This window comes from Notamacropus eugenii, chromosome 2 (assembly GCF_028372415.1).
Source record: "Notamacropus eugenii isolate mMacEug1 chromosome 2, mMacEug1.pri_v2, whole genome shotgun sequence".
Classification (NCBI taxonomy): Eukaryota; Metazoa; Chordata; class Mammalia; order Diprotodontia; family Macropodidae; genus Notamacropus; species Notamacropus eugenii.
The window spans coordinates 107,487,882-107,505,481 of NC_092873.1; the positions used below are offsets into that span (position 1 = coordinate 107,487,882).

Sequence of the window (17,600 nt, forward strand, 5' to 3'; positions counted from 1 at the left end):
AGGTACAGTCAGAATAGTCCATTTTTGCTGTAGTGCACAGAGTGCAAAGAGGGGAGAATATAAGGTTGGAAAGATGGGTTGATACTGGATTGTGTAAGGTTCTGAAAGTTAGGAAAATGAATATGAACTTTATCTGACTTCTGAGCAGTGGTGGCACAGGATCAGACCAATTCAGGGCAGCAGTTAAAGCAGGAAGAATGTTGAACTTGGAATCAGGAAGGCATGGGTCCAACTACCACTACCTCTGACACTTACTAGCTGTGTATGACTTTAGGCAAGCAACTTCACGTAAGTCTAAGTTTTCTCACCTATAAAATGGAATATGTCTAACTCAGAGGGTTATTTTGAGGGACATATAACAAATGTGTTGTGGACCAGTACTGTTTAATCATCTATTCTGTGACGGGCAGATAGGTGGCAGCAGTGACTAGAGCACTGGGCTTAAAATCAGGAAGACTCATCTTCCTAAGTTCAAATCTGATCTCAGGAGCTGTCTGACCCTGGGCAAAATCACTTAACCTTATTTGCCACAGTTTCTCATCTGTAAAGTGAGCTAGAAAAGGAAATGACAAACCCCAAATGGGGTCACAAAGAGTTGGACATGACTGAAACGACTCAAAAACAAAAAAAATGTGCAAGTAACTATATCTATGCTGAAAAAAAATTACCATAGGAACACCAATGAAAAATCCAGCATAATTTCCACACCTGTAAAATAGAGGTTGAACTAGGTAAGTCAAAAGTAGCCATCTAGCTCTAACATTCCAGAAAGCTGTGAATCTACACCAAATACCACTGGACACAAGCCTTTGCACAATAAATGATCATTCATTAAAGACCTACTATGTGCCAACACTGGGGATACAGAACAGAACAAAACAAAACAAAATAGGGTTGTCTTCAAAGAGCTTACATTCCACAAGTCACTTATCTTCCCTGGGTCTCAGTCTCCTGAATACAATGATGTAATTATTCTAGATGACCTTTAAAAATCCCTCCCAATTTCAATTTATGATGAGATGACCACTGGCCTTGCCCAAATGACTTCCTATTGTGGGGCCTGAATTTCTTCACGGGTAGACCATCTCCAGTCTCTTCTAAGCTCTGACATTCTAAGCCCTCCCTTAAAAGGCTCTAACCTTGACTCTAGGTTTCGTTCCAAGCTCAGTCCACACAGCCTAAGAAGCAAGAGGTATTATATTAGCCAGTATTGATCAGAAGTCTGTTGTGGGTACCTTGTGTTTTTCCCTTAGGGTTCACAAAACCTTTTTTGTTCTTTGAGTTTAAAAATAGTTTAACGTCTACCACAGCTATATTTACAGGAATTTAAATACCCTGGGCACATCATGCACTTTCACCTTCATCAGAACCTTTTTTCAATCTGCTCTTCTGTCGTGGTCTACCTTCTAGACCAGAGTACAGGAAAAGCTAAGCCATGAACGCAGCACTCCTTGGGACCAGGCATTCTCATCTTCAGCCCAGCTTTTTTATGCCTCTTTTCTACCTTTTGTTCCAGAACTACTATATTAACAACACTACGGTTGCCTCAGGAAAAGCCTTGCCAATAGACTGACCAACAGCTTGCTCACTATTCATGAGGCATCCCAGAGACACTCTTCCCTAGTCACCACTCCCCTATTTAAGCTATCTTCCCCCATGGAATATATAAGCTCCTGAAGAGCAAACTGACTTGCTTTTTAATTTCTATCTCCAAGCTTAGCACAGTGTTTGACACACAGGAACCAGTTAATAATGCTTTTCATTAATTCGTAAGTAAGATTCCAGGACATCTATATAGTGCTTTGAAGTTTGCAAAGCACACTGCATACATTCTATCATTTGAGTCCCACATCAAGTTAGTAAGAGAGGTACAGAGGGCATAAGCCCCATTTTACAGATGAGGAAACTGGGGATCCAAGATGTTAAGTATCATTGCCCACAATTAGCTACTAAGTGTCAGAGGCAGGATGAGAACCCAAGTGTTCCTGATTCCATTTTTGGCACTCTATCCACTTCACCAAGATAACTAGAGGAACGACAAAACACAAAGATAGCTTAAGTGAACAAAAACATGACATACTCCATGACTGCAAATAGACCTAAATAATATTACTATCATATTATCATAAGATATATTATTAAAATAATATTAATATAATAATATTAAAATAATATTAATATAATAACTCCCTTCAGGGAGTTCCCTGAAGACTATGACTGTGTTTTATCCTACTTTGCACCTTCCCTAAACCCTAATCTGATGCCTGGCACACAGAAGCTGCCCATCATCCTGACTGGTTCAAATATAAGGATGATCTGAACTGTGGCAAAAAAAAAAAAAAGAACTGGATTTGGATTCAGAGGACATGGATTTAAACCCCCAGCTCTGTTACTTACTCCCTTTCTGCATGACCTTGGGTAAATTGCAACTTCTCTCCAGGCCTCAGTTTCCACACTTACAAAATGAGGAGACAAGATGAAACAACCTTTAAGAAAACTTCCAGCTCAAAATTTCATGGGGCACCTAAAGGAAGAGGAACCACCAGGCACATACCAGTCTGATCAGAATGAATCTTCCAAAGATGCTGAGACTGTTTTCACTACTGAAATGCCAACTAAGTTCAAAGTTTGTAACCTTTTAACATCATCTCTGGGAGGATTCATATTACCCTTGTGTCAAAAAAGTGTTTTCCCCATTCCCTGTTGTACAAAAGGAAGACAGTTCGATGGGAATGGAAGTAGGAGGCTGCCTCACCTCTGCTCTTGCTCCTTTATCAAGCCTGGAATAATATCTTCCCTCTAACTGCCAGCCTGTGCCAGTGTCCCCAGGTCACCTCTCAATGCCAACAACTAACAATCCTGCTGCCTTATAACCTTCTTCTAAAGACTTAGTTATTCCCTATGTTACTAAGCTCATCATCAATCTGCCATTTTCTTTATGGATTTCTGCCATTGTGTGTGGGATTTTTTACTTAAAGAATTAAACAGGAAGGCATTTGGCATTTCATAATCCCAACCATCTGATGAAAGGTGCATTGCAGGAGAATGATCATGCTCTCCTACTCTTCACCTCCTCCATGAATGCTTCCTCAGATTTCTCCCAGTTGGTACTTATTCTGTCTTCCCTCAGACTTCACATAACACTCAGGCAGCCCTCTGATATCCAAATCACACAATATTGTGTACTATAGGTATCTGTGCTTATGTCTTAAGTTCCACACGGATAGAGATGGTGCCTCATTTAAACTTTCTAACTCTGAGACCTAGCATAGTGTCCTATAGCAGGAGATTAATATTTGTTTGTTGAATGAATGAATCTTACAAATAAAATGAAACCAGGAGAGCTGAAGTGACTAACTAGGATAGCATAACAAATTACTGGCAAAGTTATTAAACCTAGAATAGAAGGTAAATCTCTATACCTTCTAGGCATAGACCTTTCTGACAGTCTGGTGAAACCTATGGAGCCCTTCTCATAACGTATTTAAATGGACAAAAAATAAAATACACAGGTCTGTCAAGGAAACCAATTATACTGAAATACAGTTAACAAAATATTAAAAGAAAAAACAATTGAAATCTATCCCATACGACTTGGGGGACCCTACCCTCAAGGGCTGTTCTGTTTTTCTAACTGTTTGCCTTGAACCCAATATGATACTCTCTCTTCTTCACAGAAAACGTGTAACAAATGTTTGTTGTTGAGACAATGACAAGCTCCTTGAAGAATAAGAAATTCCTCCTACCACAATGCTTCTTGGAAGAATCAAATTACTTTCTCAAAATGTTTTTAAATGCATAAAATACAATACATAGCATTTCAAAGGAAACTAATTATACTGAAATAGTTACCAAAATATTTTCTTAAAAAAAAGGGTTCACAGACCTCAGTTTAAGAACTTTTACTACAGGGAATTTTCTACTAGAATTCTCCATTTGTTAAGCCTCCCAGAAGCTTAAGAAACTGAGGCTCAAACTGGGGTACTGACTTGGTAGTGCCCAAGATCACTGTTAGTTAATAGCAGAATGAGGGCTAGCACCTAAGTTTCTGGATTGCTAGTTCAATGCTCTTTCCATTATATTGGCTTTAGAAAAAGAGGGCATCAAAAGCCCTTCTCTGTGTAACATGGAGGGAAGGTGAACTGAAAAGCTGTATGACTTTAATAGTTTCACTCTAAGAAAATGCACATGGATTTTCTGAACATGAAATTCCTTACTAGTGTTTAAAGCTTTCCACAATCTGGTGCCAATCTACCTTTCTAGGCTTACTTCATATTATTAACCTTCACACACTCTACACTAAAGAAAAATCTGACTAGCTGTTTTTTGACCTGGACCTATCTCTTGTCTCCATATGTTTGCACAGACCAAGAATGTACTTCCTTCTTATCTGCACCTATTAAAATCCTTCTCTTCAATCAAGGACAAGTTCTAATTAACTGTGATAGTTTTGGGACATAGGCACCAGGACAGGTGATTTCAGATCATGGCATCATAGGGGCAATAAAAAGTCAAACCTAGCCCTACCACACACCACTGACCGCACACCTTAGTTTTAATTCTACTGTAGCCCTGAAGGCAAGGATGCAGGTTCCCTAACCCTGTTTGAGTGTATGTGGGGCCCCAGAAAAGTATTCCTAGAATTCAGAGCTAGAGAGGACCTCAGATATTACTTAAGTCCAACTTTCTCATCCCACAGAGGGGAAGTCACTTGTCCACAGTTACATGGATATAAAGTGATTTGGATTGAAAAAACTGTTCCCCATCAGACTATACTTTATCTCTAGCCAGTCAGCCAAAGAAAACCCATGCCCTTAAACACAATGAGAACCAAATATCTGTAAAAATGGTGACCAAGTAAGAAAACGCATTCAATAAGAATAGTAGCTCACGTTTATATAGCTCTTCATGCATTACCTCCCTGGAGCCTCACAAACCAATACACCTAGGTATTACTGGTAACTCTTCTCATTTGGGGGATAAGGAAAACTAAGGCAAAAGGAAGATATACAACTTGTCAGGGTCACATAGCTATTAAATGTACAAAGTAGCATTTGAACTCAGGTCTTTCAGACTAAGCCCAGCTTTCTACCATCCTGAAGACTCACCCCTTTTATCATTAAAGAAACCCAAAGGCCACATCATCCTGTCCATGAGATGGCTCAGGGACATCATGCTGTTATACTTCTTCCTTCCCTCCTCAAAAAGTTAGCAAGGTAAACAGGGTATTTCAGGTCCTAGAAATGAATTACCTGCTTGTCCTTGATCTAAAGTAAGGAAAGGAAAGAGAGAAAACACAACTACAGTCTTTGCCAATGACAACAAAAGGGAGGGTCAACAGCTAAAAAGGTAAGAGCATTTGTAGCAGCAAGAGAGGTTAACAATTCACCACCTCGACCAGGCCAAAAATTCAACTGATCTAATGGAGCCCCCGCTAGCTTGTAGGTAGAACTCCCTGCTCAGACTCCTGCACAATGACGATAGCTCATTTCCAATTTGATTTTAACCTTAGAGTCCAAACAACTGAGTATTTATCCTTTTTTTTATTACACTCAGATGCCTGCTTAAAATCAAATTAAGAAATAGACAAAAGTGATTATTTACATCTGAGGAAAAGCTGAGGGGGTAAAGAGAAATGAGTCCATGGCAATTCCAAAGTTAAAATTTTAAACTATACTCACTGGGCTATAAGACTGTATATTCTTTGACCCAGCAATACCACTACTAGGTCTGAATCCCAAAGGGAACAAATAAGAAGGAAAAGGATCTATTTGTATAAAAAAAAAATTATAGTTGCCCTTTTTGTGGAAGCAAGGAACTGGAAATTGAGGAAAGGCTCATCAATTGAGGAATGGCCAAACAAGCTGTGACATGGTTGTGATGGAATATTACTGTGTTATAAGAAATGATGAGGGGAATGGTTTCAGAAAAACCTAGGAAGATTTATACGAACTGATGCAAAATGAAGTGAGCAGAACCAGGAAAACACTGCGCACAGCAACACTGTAAGAATGTTCAACCATGAAAGATTTAGCTACTTTGATTAATACAACGATCCAAGACAATTCCGAAGGTCTTATGCCAAAAGTAAAATCCACTTTATTTTTGTATTTCGTCTGATTTTGTTTTTGTAACCTGGCTAATAACGGGGGAAAAACAAAGGGCAAACAGATTCTTATTACAATCATTTACAATCCCTTGGGGGGTATGTTTATTTCATCTTTCATGCTCATTTTTGGGGGTCTCTTCTCAAGTACTTGTTTATATATTTGAATACCTATATTTTTCAATGGAAGTTAAAATAAAATTAACATTTTTTTTAAAAAGATAGCAATGTTAACTGAAAATGCTCCATACTAAGAGACCAAAGAGTTCCATACTAATTCCAAAAAGAAGTTCTAGGCATAGACATTACACAGCAAAGGATCTTCAGGAAATTCATTGTAGAAATATATATAACAAACAATATAATCATTTGTTAGGAATTAAGCCTAGACAACTGAAATCTACACGCAGGCAAACCAAGAACTTCATTTGAATTCAGTTTCAGCCTTCCTCTGCATCAAACCTTTTAACCAAAGCTGAAATTTTAAAAGGCTAATTAATTAGCTCAGCTAATGAGGAGAAAGATGCTAATGAGGCCAATATACAAAGAAAACCTCTTCCATGGTCTCAGGTTATACCAGTAGCTAAGTCCAGCCAAGGTGGAAACGTATGCTACGGTCACAAAGGGATCTGACTGGAAGTGTATGTATGCATCAGCATAACCCATCTACACTACTGGAAAATAATAGCAATTGAATGCCTTCCTGACAGAGGGTCAGAAGGGTCACTGTCACAGATGGAGGGTAGTCAGATAAAACTGGCCAATTTGAAATCTCACAATCCTTCAATATTAGAACTGGGAGATATCTCAGAATTTATTGAGTCCCAACATCCTCATTTTTCAGAGGAGACTAAAGTCTAGAAAAGAAAAGTGAACTGCTTAAAGCCAGACAGAAAATTAGCAACAGAGTTAAGACTAGAACCAGGTCTTTGGATTCCTAATCCCATGTTCCTTCCACTATACCATGCTGATCCCTCCCCCTTGCCCCCATCCAACCTACTTTCTGGTGGAGGTGTTAGTCTAAAGGTGAGGGTGCAAAGAAGTAGAACACAAATGACCAACATTTAAACTAGATAATCAGGTCTTCAGTTATCCAATGGTGGCTATATTTGACATGTGCCATATTTAGTTTAAAACAGATTGCAATCCCGCTTTCACAATACCAGAGTGTGTCCCAGTCATCTCTGGGGGTGGTATCACAAAATCTCAAAACAAAAATTAATTTCAATTCATATTTCAAAAAGCAATCACACACAAATGACATGGGCATTTTTACTGAGGAAAAGTGTCAACAATTCAAATAAATTTGACTCTGGTAATGGCATAAAGGAGACTCTGGCATCTCCAAGGCCATACCCATGGAGTACATGCTTTGGCAGTTTCTAAGGGCTGGAAAGACTTTGATTATGTTCTGACCAACAGACCAAATCTTCTTCAGAGAACCAGCTTAGTTAACTAAGTAGGAGAGGCTTATCACTAGTAGGGTGGCTTCTTGGTGAGGAATTCTTTGGTTACGGAAATTCATCAAATAAAGAACATTAGCGGTAAGAACAATGTAGCTCAAGTCAGAAGACCAGCATTCAGTTCTAAGTCTCACCAATCATTGTGGCATCTTGGCCTCTTAAAAGTTGTGGGCTCCCTCAGTGAGGTTCCCTCAGTTGTAAAACAGGATATTTCAGCTAGGTATTGATTAGTACAAACAATGAATTTCCTGAAGTAGTCATGTATTCCAATTCACAGGGCATATTTCCATTGGGCTGGAATCGTATTTCATGCAAATATTTGCACTTCAAAGAGCGCAATTTCAGAATTGGATTTTAGAAAGAGAACTGATGAACTCTGAATAAAAACTGAAGCATACTTTTTTCACTTTCTTTATGTTTCTTGCTTTTTATTATTAGGTTTTGTTTCGGTTTTTTGCAACACAGCTAATATGGGAATATGCTTTGCAAGGCTTTACATGCATAACTGATATATTACTTGCCTTCTCAATGGATGAGGGAGGGGAGAAAGGAGACAATTTGAAACTTAATTTTTTTTTTAAATGGATGATAAAGATAAGAAAAAGAGAAAAAACAAAGAATGAACACTCAAATACATACAACCACTTTAGGGGACTCAATGTTCAAACTCATCAGAAGATATCTACTCCAAGGTAGCTGTGAAGACATTGTTGTATGTAAAGGGCTTTGCAACCACAAAGCACTATATATGTGGGAGAGTCTCTTATTATAACTCCAGAGTATGACAACTCCAACTAAGGTTGGGAATTACTGGGAATCATGGGAACATTGTATGATGATGAAAAATGGAGAAAAAAAATCTGTCAATCCTTTAGCCACTGAAGGTGTCAGAGACTTGGGGAAATGCTCAGAAAAACAATATGGAGAGAAAATCAGTCCTCATGTTGACAAATGAATCATGATCAATAACACCATAATGGAGCAAAGGAATAAAAACCACAAAATCAAAATTAGTGGGAGGAGAAGCTGCTAGGGCAGATCTGGATTCCAGCAAAGCAGCTGATTCCAATGTCATACAACTTTACATGGAAAAATAAGAATTCACAATACCTGAAGCTAGGACAGGATGGGAGTCAGGGTCAGGAGAAAGACTAAGAAAGTACAGGGCACAAAAATATGAGGCTGAGAGCTTAGCTCACACACAAGGTATTTTTAAGACAGACAGCACTGAGTTAATTAAAATATCCAGATGAACAACTGGAAAAACACGGGGTTTACACTGTCAGACATGGCCAATGTGTTTGTCTATTTTACTTAACTATAGTTGTTTCTACCCCAAAGAATTGGGGAAAGGATGTAAGTCATAGGGAAGTGAGATAATTTTTTAAAGTATTAATAAAACTTTATTTTTTAATAGAAAAATACTATGTCCATCCTAACAGCTACCTATTCTTGGGCTCGGTGAATGAGCTTACTATTGCTAAAAATTCACAGTTGGTGCTTTAGAATTTGCAAATAGTTAACACATATTACCTTATTTGATTCTCACAAAAACATCATCACTTAAAAGAATACTTTAATTGTTCAGTCGTGTTCTTTGCGACTCCATTTGGGATTTTTTTGGCAGAGATACTATGCCAATGGATACTTGCCATTTATTCTCCAGCTCATTTTATAGATGAGGAACTGAGGCAAACAGGGTTAACTGAATTGCCCAGGGTCACACTGCTGCTAATTGTCTGATGGCATATTTAAACCCCTAAAGATGAGTCTTCTTGATTCCAAAATCAATGCTCTATCCACTGCAACACCCAGATCTCCTTAAAAATACTACAGGTATAATTTACTCCCCCCTCCCATTTTCACAAAGGAGGAAACTGAGGCAGAGAGTGAAGTGACTTTCCCTTACATAATGACTAAGTGGCAGGCCTAAGAATCAAATGCGGGACTTGTGACCCTAGATTACTCTACCAACTGCACCATGGTCTCCCTCCATCCTTATGGACCGTTCTCATTAGTGTACCATTCCACTGCTAAGAAAATCTTCTGTGACTCACTATTGCCAACAGAATAAAGGAATCCTTTTGTCTGGACAGAATAAAAGGGTTTCACAATCTGGCTCCAACCTGTCTCAAGTCTCCTTACTCCCTACTTCCTATACTCTGCATTCCACCAAAACTGGACTAGGCACCACCTCATCTCTCCAGCCCTAAACACATGCTGATTCCTATAACCTTTCTTTACACATTTCCACATATATGTTAATACTATTCTTATCCTTCAAGGTTCAGATTAAATATTACCTCCTCTAGGAGGCCTTTCCCAATTTCTTACAACAGAAAGTCTCCCTCCTGAAATTTTCTTAAGAGAACTTTGTCTTTGTATCACATATATTTGTGTCCATGTTGCATGCTGCCTCCTCCCCAGTAGAGTGTCCTTAAGGGCAAAGGCCTGGCCAGCTTTCAGTTCTATTATCTCCATACCAGGCACACAGTGGATGCTTTATAAAGGCTAGCTGCGCTGAACTGTTGAGAACTACTCTTCTACTGGCACAGCTATGGCAAGAAGCGTGCTCAGAAGGAATTGCATAAAAACGTTAGTTGTGATAACTAAAAGCTAGGAAGAGAATGTGCCCAAGGATGATGGGAAACAGAGAAACAAATTATGGTACATGAGAAGAATATGACTTATTACTATACCATAAGGAATGATGATCAATGGTAAATGTGAAAACATTTAAAAAGCAGTAAGTAACCTAGATGCAGTGACACAAGCTAGGATAAAAGAACAATAGACACAATGACCACAAGAACATGAATAAAGCCAATAAAACTCTGGTCAAATTCAATGGTCAGGGTAAACATCACACTGTCAAAGTCAAAGGACACATCTCTTCTGTCTGTCAGCCACTGATAAACTAGCTTCTTTGCAGAGAATGCACTTCGTGAGATTTGCTGGGAAGTGTCTATGGCAAAAGAAAATGTATCTATATATTTTTTTAAAGAAATGAAAAATATAGGATCTATGCAAAGCATGTTAGGGCAATAGGTAATTTCCATCTTGGCTCTCTGAACCAAAGCAGCATGAGGAAAGCTCAAGAGTTGTGGTGATATAGTTCATGCCACAGTTTTAGAGCACTCTGCTCTCACTCACTAAGGTAATAGCCTCAGACTTTGGGGTAGATGACAACTGTAGGAACAACTGGGTATAGCTTCAAGGAGATGGAATAACATGGATATACCTAGGAAGATTAGAGGATAAGATACACGTCTTCAAGTGATGGAGGGGAAAAAAAGGGCAAGTTTATAAACACTGGGAAACACAATCTGCAATTATAAATATTTCATGGGCAAGAGAAAGCTGTACCAGCTAAGAGCAAGCATAGGGAAAGTGGACAGCAAATTAGATTCCAGTTTGCAAAATGATAGCACAGCTGGAAGAAAAGCAAAGCTGAGGCTATTCTGGGCTATGTATTACAGGCGACTGCATCACTGATGGGGAAAGGGCCCTGGCTGCCCAATCCTGCTGAAACCACAACCACCACGAGGTCAGTAAAGAACACCTTGGGAGAAGAGGCTGAGTTCATGGGAAGTCAGAGAAAGGGACAGAAAGAGCTATTCAGACTGGCTTTGGAAAGCCTCAACATCAGTTACTACCAAAATAAGCTGGAAGAAGTAGACAGGGTGAAGAAAACAAGGGGCATGAAATGCTAAGTCTGAACACAATGAGTGTGTGAGACTGAAAAAACACTTCCAGCTGACATAAAGGGCAAGAGGAAGCTACAAGGGACAACTCCAAGAAGTGAGGTGGTAGCTGCAGGATACAACTGTCCCAGGACCTAGAACTCCTACCCTCAGAGCCAGAGGTAAATGCAGGGGACCAAAGCACACAAAGGGTGAGAACAACCACCCAGTTGGCCTTTCCTCTACTTTAGGATACATCATCTCTTCCACTTCCCCACAGAACTCCTTAAACCAATTCAGGGAGCAACAGATGGAGAGCCTGCTGAGCAGCAGCCACTACAAGCATTACACTACACCTTTCCAAAGGACACAAGTGGGTTAATTACGCTTCCCCTCCTCACCTGTGCTCAAACATTGCAAAGCAAAATGGCTACTGCTCTTATGAGACCCCTAAAGGCCCAAAATATAAAGGAAGAAACACCTAGAAGTTCCCTGAATAAAGATCAAGGCCAAGGATACCCCTGGGGACAGACTTCCTGAATTAGCAAAATACAAAACTAAGGTGTGTCATCTGTTTCAAAACAGTGTTCCAGGAAGTCCCCAGGAGACCATCATGTAGTGGTTAAGTGATTTGTCCAGAGTCAGAGTCAAGTAGCTAAAAAGTGTCAAAGAAAATATACATAAAATATTTTTATTACTTCACAGAATTTGGTTATCCCTCCCTCCTAGGGGAAGAAGAAGAAGGGGAAAATCCTTCCCTTTCCCCAAGTCCTATTCTTAGTTGGGGACTGCTCTGTGAATTGTCTCCCTCCAAAAGCACCTCCTGCAGTCAGAGTCCCTGGCCTCTCATACGAAGGTCTGGGCGATGGCAAGCACTTTAGAATACTCGCCTTCCAGCCGCCGGAGACTCGTTGGAATTGGTACCTTGATGCGGGTACCCACTGGGTTACCATTGTCTTCAATGAGGACTACATTGTTTGAATCAAACCTTGGTGTCATTCCGGGCCCAGGCATTCGGTGCCCCACAATGAGGGCCTTCTTCTTCTGCCCCTTGATGGCCAACAGGATCCGGTCTCCCACCTTGCCCACTCCAGTCTTATTGTAGACATGGATGCATCGAGGGGGGCGATGGTATGCAGTATTCCCTAGGGCACTATTGTCTACCACACGTACTCTTGTCATCTTCTGTATTGCTCCAAGTGCCTCTGTGGTACTGGAAAGAGGAGGAGAAAACAATCTAAAATTAGACACTGTCTAAGCAACTCTTGGAAGCCTGACAGTCTTATTCATTATCAACTCATCTGGGAGGTCCCAAGATGAAGACCACATATTAGTGATAAATTCCCTGGGTCATAACTCAACCCTGATTTTTCCCCTGAAGACTAAAAGAAAAATTCAGTTTATGACAGGAAGGTATATACTAGTACCTCTTAGTTCATGCTTACAGTGTAGGGATTTCCCTGGGTGGAAAGTTCTACTATCAAACTCTTAGTCACATAGCTAAAAAATGTCAAAGGCAGCATCTGAACCTAGATCTTCCTGACTCCCTGGTCAAAATCCTATCTACTGTGCCATGCTGTCTCTATTTGCTTGGTCTAGGGATGGGGAAGATACTGATTTATGATTTCACTGACAGAGAAAACTTCTTGTGCTAGTATAGAAACTCCTGCTACCAATGAAGATCTGCACCTTCTCTGTAACTTAGTCTTAAGAGAGCGGGCTGGGGCAATGAGAGGGTGACTTGTCAGGATGTGTTAGAGGTAGGATTTGAATCCAAGTCTTCCTGACTCTGATGCCCATTCTCTACCCACTAGGCCATTCTGTTTCTCTTACATGTCAATACCAACATCACTTTAGTCCAACAATCTAAAGTTCTCTGTTCAATGTTCAAAGTACCAACTTGTCAGATGTGAGAAAATGCTCTCCAGCTAAGGCATTAGGCAATGCCTTTAGATTCGTCTGAAAAGGAACCAGATTTGTCTATTGTAAAGTATCTTCATCCCAATCCAATTTCAAAGTCTTCCTTTCCTGAGATAAAATTTTAAAGAACTAAAAAAAAAAAAGTAAAATTATGGGCCAAGTCGTAACAGTACCCTGAAAAATCTCCCAACCAAACTGCTACTATCTAATGCTTTTGAAAAAAGTCTAAACCATCTCTTCCAAATGCCAACCCTTAGAGGGATCCCTCTAGACAGAGTCATTTCTTATACCTTTTCTACAAAGCAGCTGCAGACTTGGAATTAAAATCCTTGATCCTGAGCCCCGAGCTTCTGAAACATCTATGTGACTGAGCAAGTGCCACAACTTCTCTGTACCTCAGTTTTCTCATCCATTGACACTACCTCTAAGATCCTCACCGAGTACTGAGATCACCGACCTCAGCCTGAGAAGCAAGTGCACCAAGAGCTGACCCTGAAGCAGCAGCAAAGTAGATGTTCCTAATACAATCAAGAACGTGAACTCTTTACATTTACTAATTCCTCAGTTAGGCTGCCAATTTTTCAGTCACTTCAGCAGTACAGACTCTCAAACTGCATTCCTATTACTCTACCATTCCCTCTGCAGTCCAATTTCATGAGTTTATCTCTCATTCACTTATTAACTATTAAATGAGATGATGGATGTACTTAAAAAAACTGAATCTCATGCCAGAGAAGAGTATGTTCACAAATGGGTCTTCACCTTGTTTTCTTCCCAGTTTCTACACTTTTGTAAAAAAAAAAATAGTTCATTTATATAGCTTTTTCAAGTTTGTGAAGTGTTTTTCCTCAAGATAATCCAATGACGTAGGCCAGAAGGAAAACAGTATTGGGGGACAGAAGAGGGAAAGAAGAGGCATGGGAAAAGCCCATTACTGATTGTAACACACTAAGCCCCAATCACCAACACTTCTGAATAAAGTAAGGCAAGTATTACAGTAAATGAACAATCGACCTCACAGGGTTATTGGAAAAGACACTTTAGAAACTTGTGAGTGATTGAGTACAGAAGTTCTACTGGGTACTCGACTCCAGCTCTCAAATCCAATTCCTTCACCACCTCATCTCCAGTTCAATGATTTCTGAGTCATCTCCAGTCATCCTGAGGAATATCAAGTCACTGGATTCAGATGGCTCTGGAGGAGAAGCGAGGCTGGTGAGCTGCACAGCCCTCCTTCATTCAAAACAAAATCAAGTGCAAGTCATGTCATCATTTCTGTGATGGCGTGGTCTTCGGCAACGAAGGACGAACACAATCCAGCTCAATGTCATGTATCCAATGCCATTCACATACTATCATTATCTTTCAAATGGAATAATGTCTGTAAAGTGCTTTGTAAACCTTAACTGCTAGACAAATGGCAACTATTTTCATGATCATTTCCATCATGACCCTTCTCCCATGACAGTTCTTCTCCCATGCTTCATTGTAGCATGAAGATGACCGTGAGTTCTCAAAGGCTATGCTAACATGGTGTAAGTACTGGCCAGTCCTGACCACTTTGAAAACCTTCAAGCACAGATTTGGGTGAGGACCAACACAGCCAAGTGTGAAGGAAGGGAAGGGTTGGCCACAGCAGCCAAAAAAAAAAAAAATTTACCCAAATCACAAAGGTGCTATGATCCACATCCCTGGAGGAAGACCACACACCAATAAAATCAAAATCCTCAATATACCAGCATCATCTTGATCTGATCAATTTCCAGTTTAGCCTGATATCTGAACTTGGTCTCATTCCTTTGCCACTGTCACCTCCAATCCCAACCACCCAGACCAATCTAATATTCACCATCTTTTTTCAGACCTTCAATATCCTTACCTACTCTCCTACCCATAAACTCACCTCATTGCTATACCTCTGTTGAGTTCCAAATAGCAGTTTCTAACAAAAGCCTGAAGATTTCTAGCAAGAAAAAATTAAGCATGCTGAAGTTCTTGAATTGAAGGAAATGCTCAAAGGAAAACATCCTTATGTATTCAGTTGGAAAATTACTTGAAGGGAGAGTAGTTGCATCAAAAATCTTATAAAAATCTCATATTCAAAATCCATGGGAAATGATGCAACTGTAAGATCAAAAGCCCATTCCCAATGGACAAATGGTCAAAGGAAATGAGACAATGAAAAAAATGTCAACAAAAAAAGATACTTCAAAGCACTACTATGAAATGCAAAATAAAATTTCTAAGGTTTGTCTCACACCCACCACACTGACAAAGGAAAGGAAAAGGCACAGTGATGCACCACTGGTAAAGCTCTGAATTCATCCCACTGAGCACAAAAACAATTTTGCATTATCAGAGTAAAATGACTAAGACGTCCATACCTTTTCATTCAGTGATCCTAGGATTAGGAATACACCACACAGAAGGTTAAAAAACAAAAGGAATGTTGCACTTCTACAAAAATATTCATGGCAGCACTTTTATGTGACAGCACAAAACTGGAAGCAAAAGTAACTGGCCAATGATTGGGGAAAGGCTAAACGAAGTGTGGTTCATGAATGGAATAGAATATCACTGTACTGTAGGAATAGAAATATGATAAACACAGAGAAACATGGAAAGACATATGAACTGATACAAAGGGAGTTGGGCCAAGAAAACTATATGTACAATGCAAATGGAAAGAACAACCACCAATGGAAACTAAATGCTGCTTTTACCACAAAGAAAAAGATATGAGAAGATACTCCCCTCCACTTCTTGTAAAGGTGTGAGAGAACTTGGATGTGGAAAACTACTTACAGAATTAGAATTTTTTCATATGACCGCTAGTTTTGTTAAACAGTTTTTTCTTCGCTTTTCTTCTTTTTATAAGGGATGACTCTCTAGTAGGGAAAGGATAGAGGGATAGAGTGGGAAATATATGCTTTTTAAGAACAAGGTATTAATGTAAAAAAATTTAGAAGAAGAAAAACACTCAAGCATATAAAAAAATACTCAAAATTGTTATTAAGAGAAATTAAAATTAAAACAACCAAAAATTTTTCTCATATCCAGCAAACAGGCAAAGATAAAAAAAAGAAAGTCAATGTTGGAGTGGCTGGGGAAAGGTAAGCTCACTCTAACTGTTGGTGGAGTGAGGAATTCATCTAACTGATCTTTTAAAACAATATGAAGGGGTGAAACCAAAATGGTGGAATAAAGAAACACTCAGCTGAGCTCTTCCAAACAAATTTAAAATAACTTTTCAAATCAAATTCTGGAGTGACAGAGCCAATGAAAGATTAGACTAAGACATTCTTTCAGTTCAAGACAACACAGGTGTCACTGAAGCTAGATGGCACAGCAGATAGAATGCCAGGCCTAGAGTCATGAAGAATCATCTTCTTGAGTTCAAATCTAGTCTCAGACACTTACTAGCTATGTGACCCTGGAGTAAGTCACTTCATTCTATTTGCCTCAGTGATTCACTGAGGAGACTGTGTCAGTCAAAAGAATCAAAGGGGGGAATGATAGAAGCTATTTTATGATTATATTAATAACCAATTATTAATTTGGGATTCAGGCTTTTTCTCCTTTATTTCCTCATTTGAGGACCAGTTCTTGTGGAAGGTCAGAGTTTAAAGGATATGGCTGATTGAGATTATCTCTAACCCTCAGGAAACATGCTCTTTGTGGGCCACACCCTACCCAACTAGGAGACCTCACTTCTGTTTAGAATCCAGTCTGGGTGAGTTCTTGTCCCAAGGACAATATCCCCTGTCCTAGTACTCCTCCATGAGAATTTTGGGTAACCCAGCTCATAAGGGAGAAAACCAACAAAAGTGGTGTGGATGGAAATGGATTCCTCTGTCCAGATTGCTGGAAACAGCTGAGTGTTATGATCAAAGCACATTCTCAGCAGAAGGAGCTGAAGACATCTAGTCCACTTCCTCGTTAAATTTCCACCAATCAGGGTTGATTTTCACTTATCAGGGGCATTCCCTTTCACAAAAGTATATAAGGCATTTACTATCTCCACTGGGGATTGGTTATTAGCTAGCCTAATTAATAAACTGATTATTGATAACCCAGAATTATTGTCTCTCAGAGTTTTTTCATTTGTCATAATACCAACTTCTGGATCACAGTTCAAGGGTGGAGAGGAGCATTTTAATTCACAGTTCAAGGGTGGAGAAGAGATGGAATGGAAGCCCTGAGGGGCAGTATCACTTGTAGCCCCAAGGGATCAGGGACCCTGAGGAACAGTAGTGCTTGTAATCCCAAGGGATCAGGTGCCCTTACTGATTAAAGACCAGAGTGCAGACCAAGAAAGCAGAGACCATACCCATTACTGAAAAAGGTCTCATGAGTTAAAAAAAACATCTTTCCATGTAGAAATGTAAACAGTTCAACTTATTGAGTACCTTAAGGCTTCTCTTTCCT

At 39.6% G+C, this 17,600-nt stretch overlaps 1 protein-coding gene across 6 annotated transcripts in view; it reads right to left on the reverse strand.

Moving 5' to 3' along the window:
* Window positions 1-11,927: 11,927 nt before the first annotated feature.
* Window positions 11,928-17,600, reverse strand: part of MRPL14 (mitochondrial ribosomal protein L14) — a 36,046-nt gene continuing 30,373 nt past the window's right edge. For all 6 annotated transcript variants that reach the window (XM_072642298.1, XM_072642297.1, XM_072642294.1 and 3 more), the window contains one exon: window positions 11,928-12,465. In XM_072642298.1, the coding sequence (XP_072498399.1) occupies window positions 12,099-12,465 (367 nt within the window). In that variant the 3' untranslated portion in view covers window positions 11,928-12,098. The remainder of the gene's footprint in view (window positions 12,466-17,600) is intronic.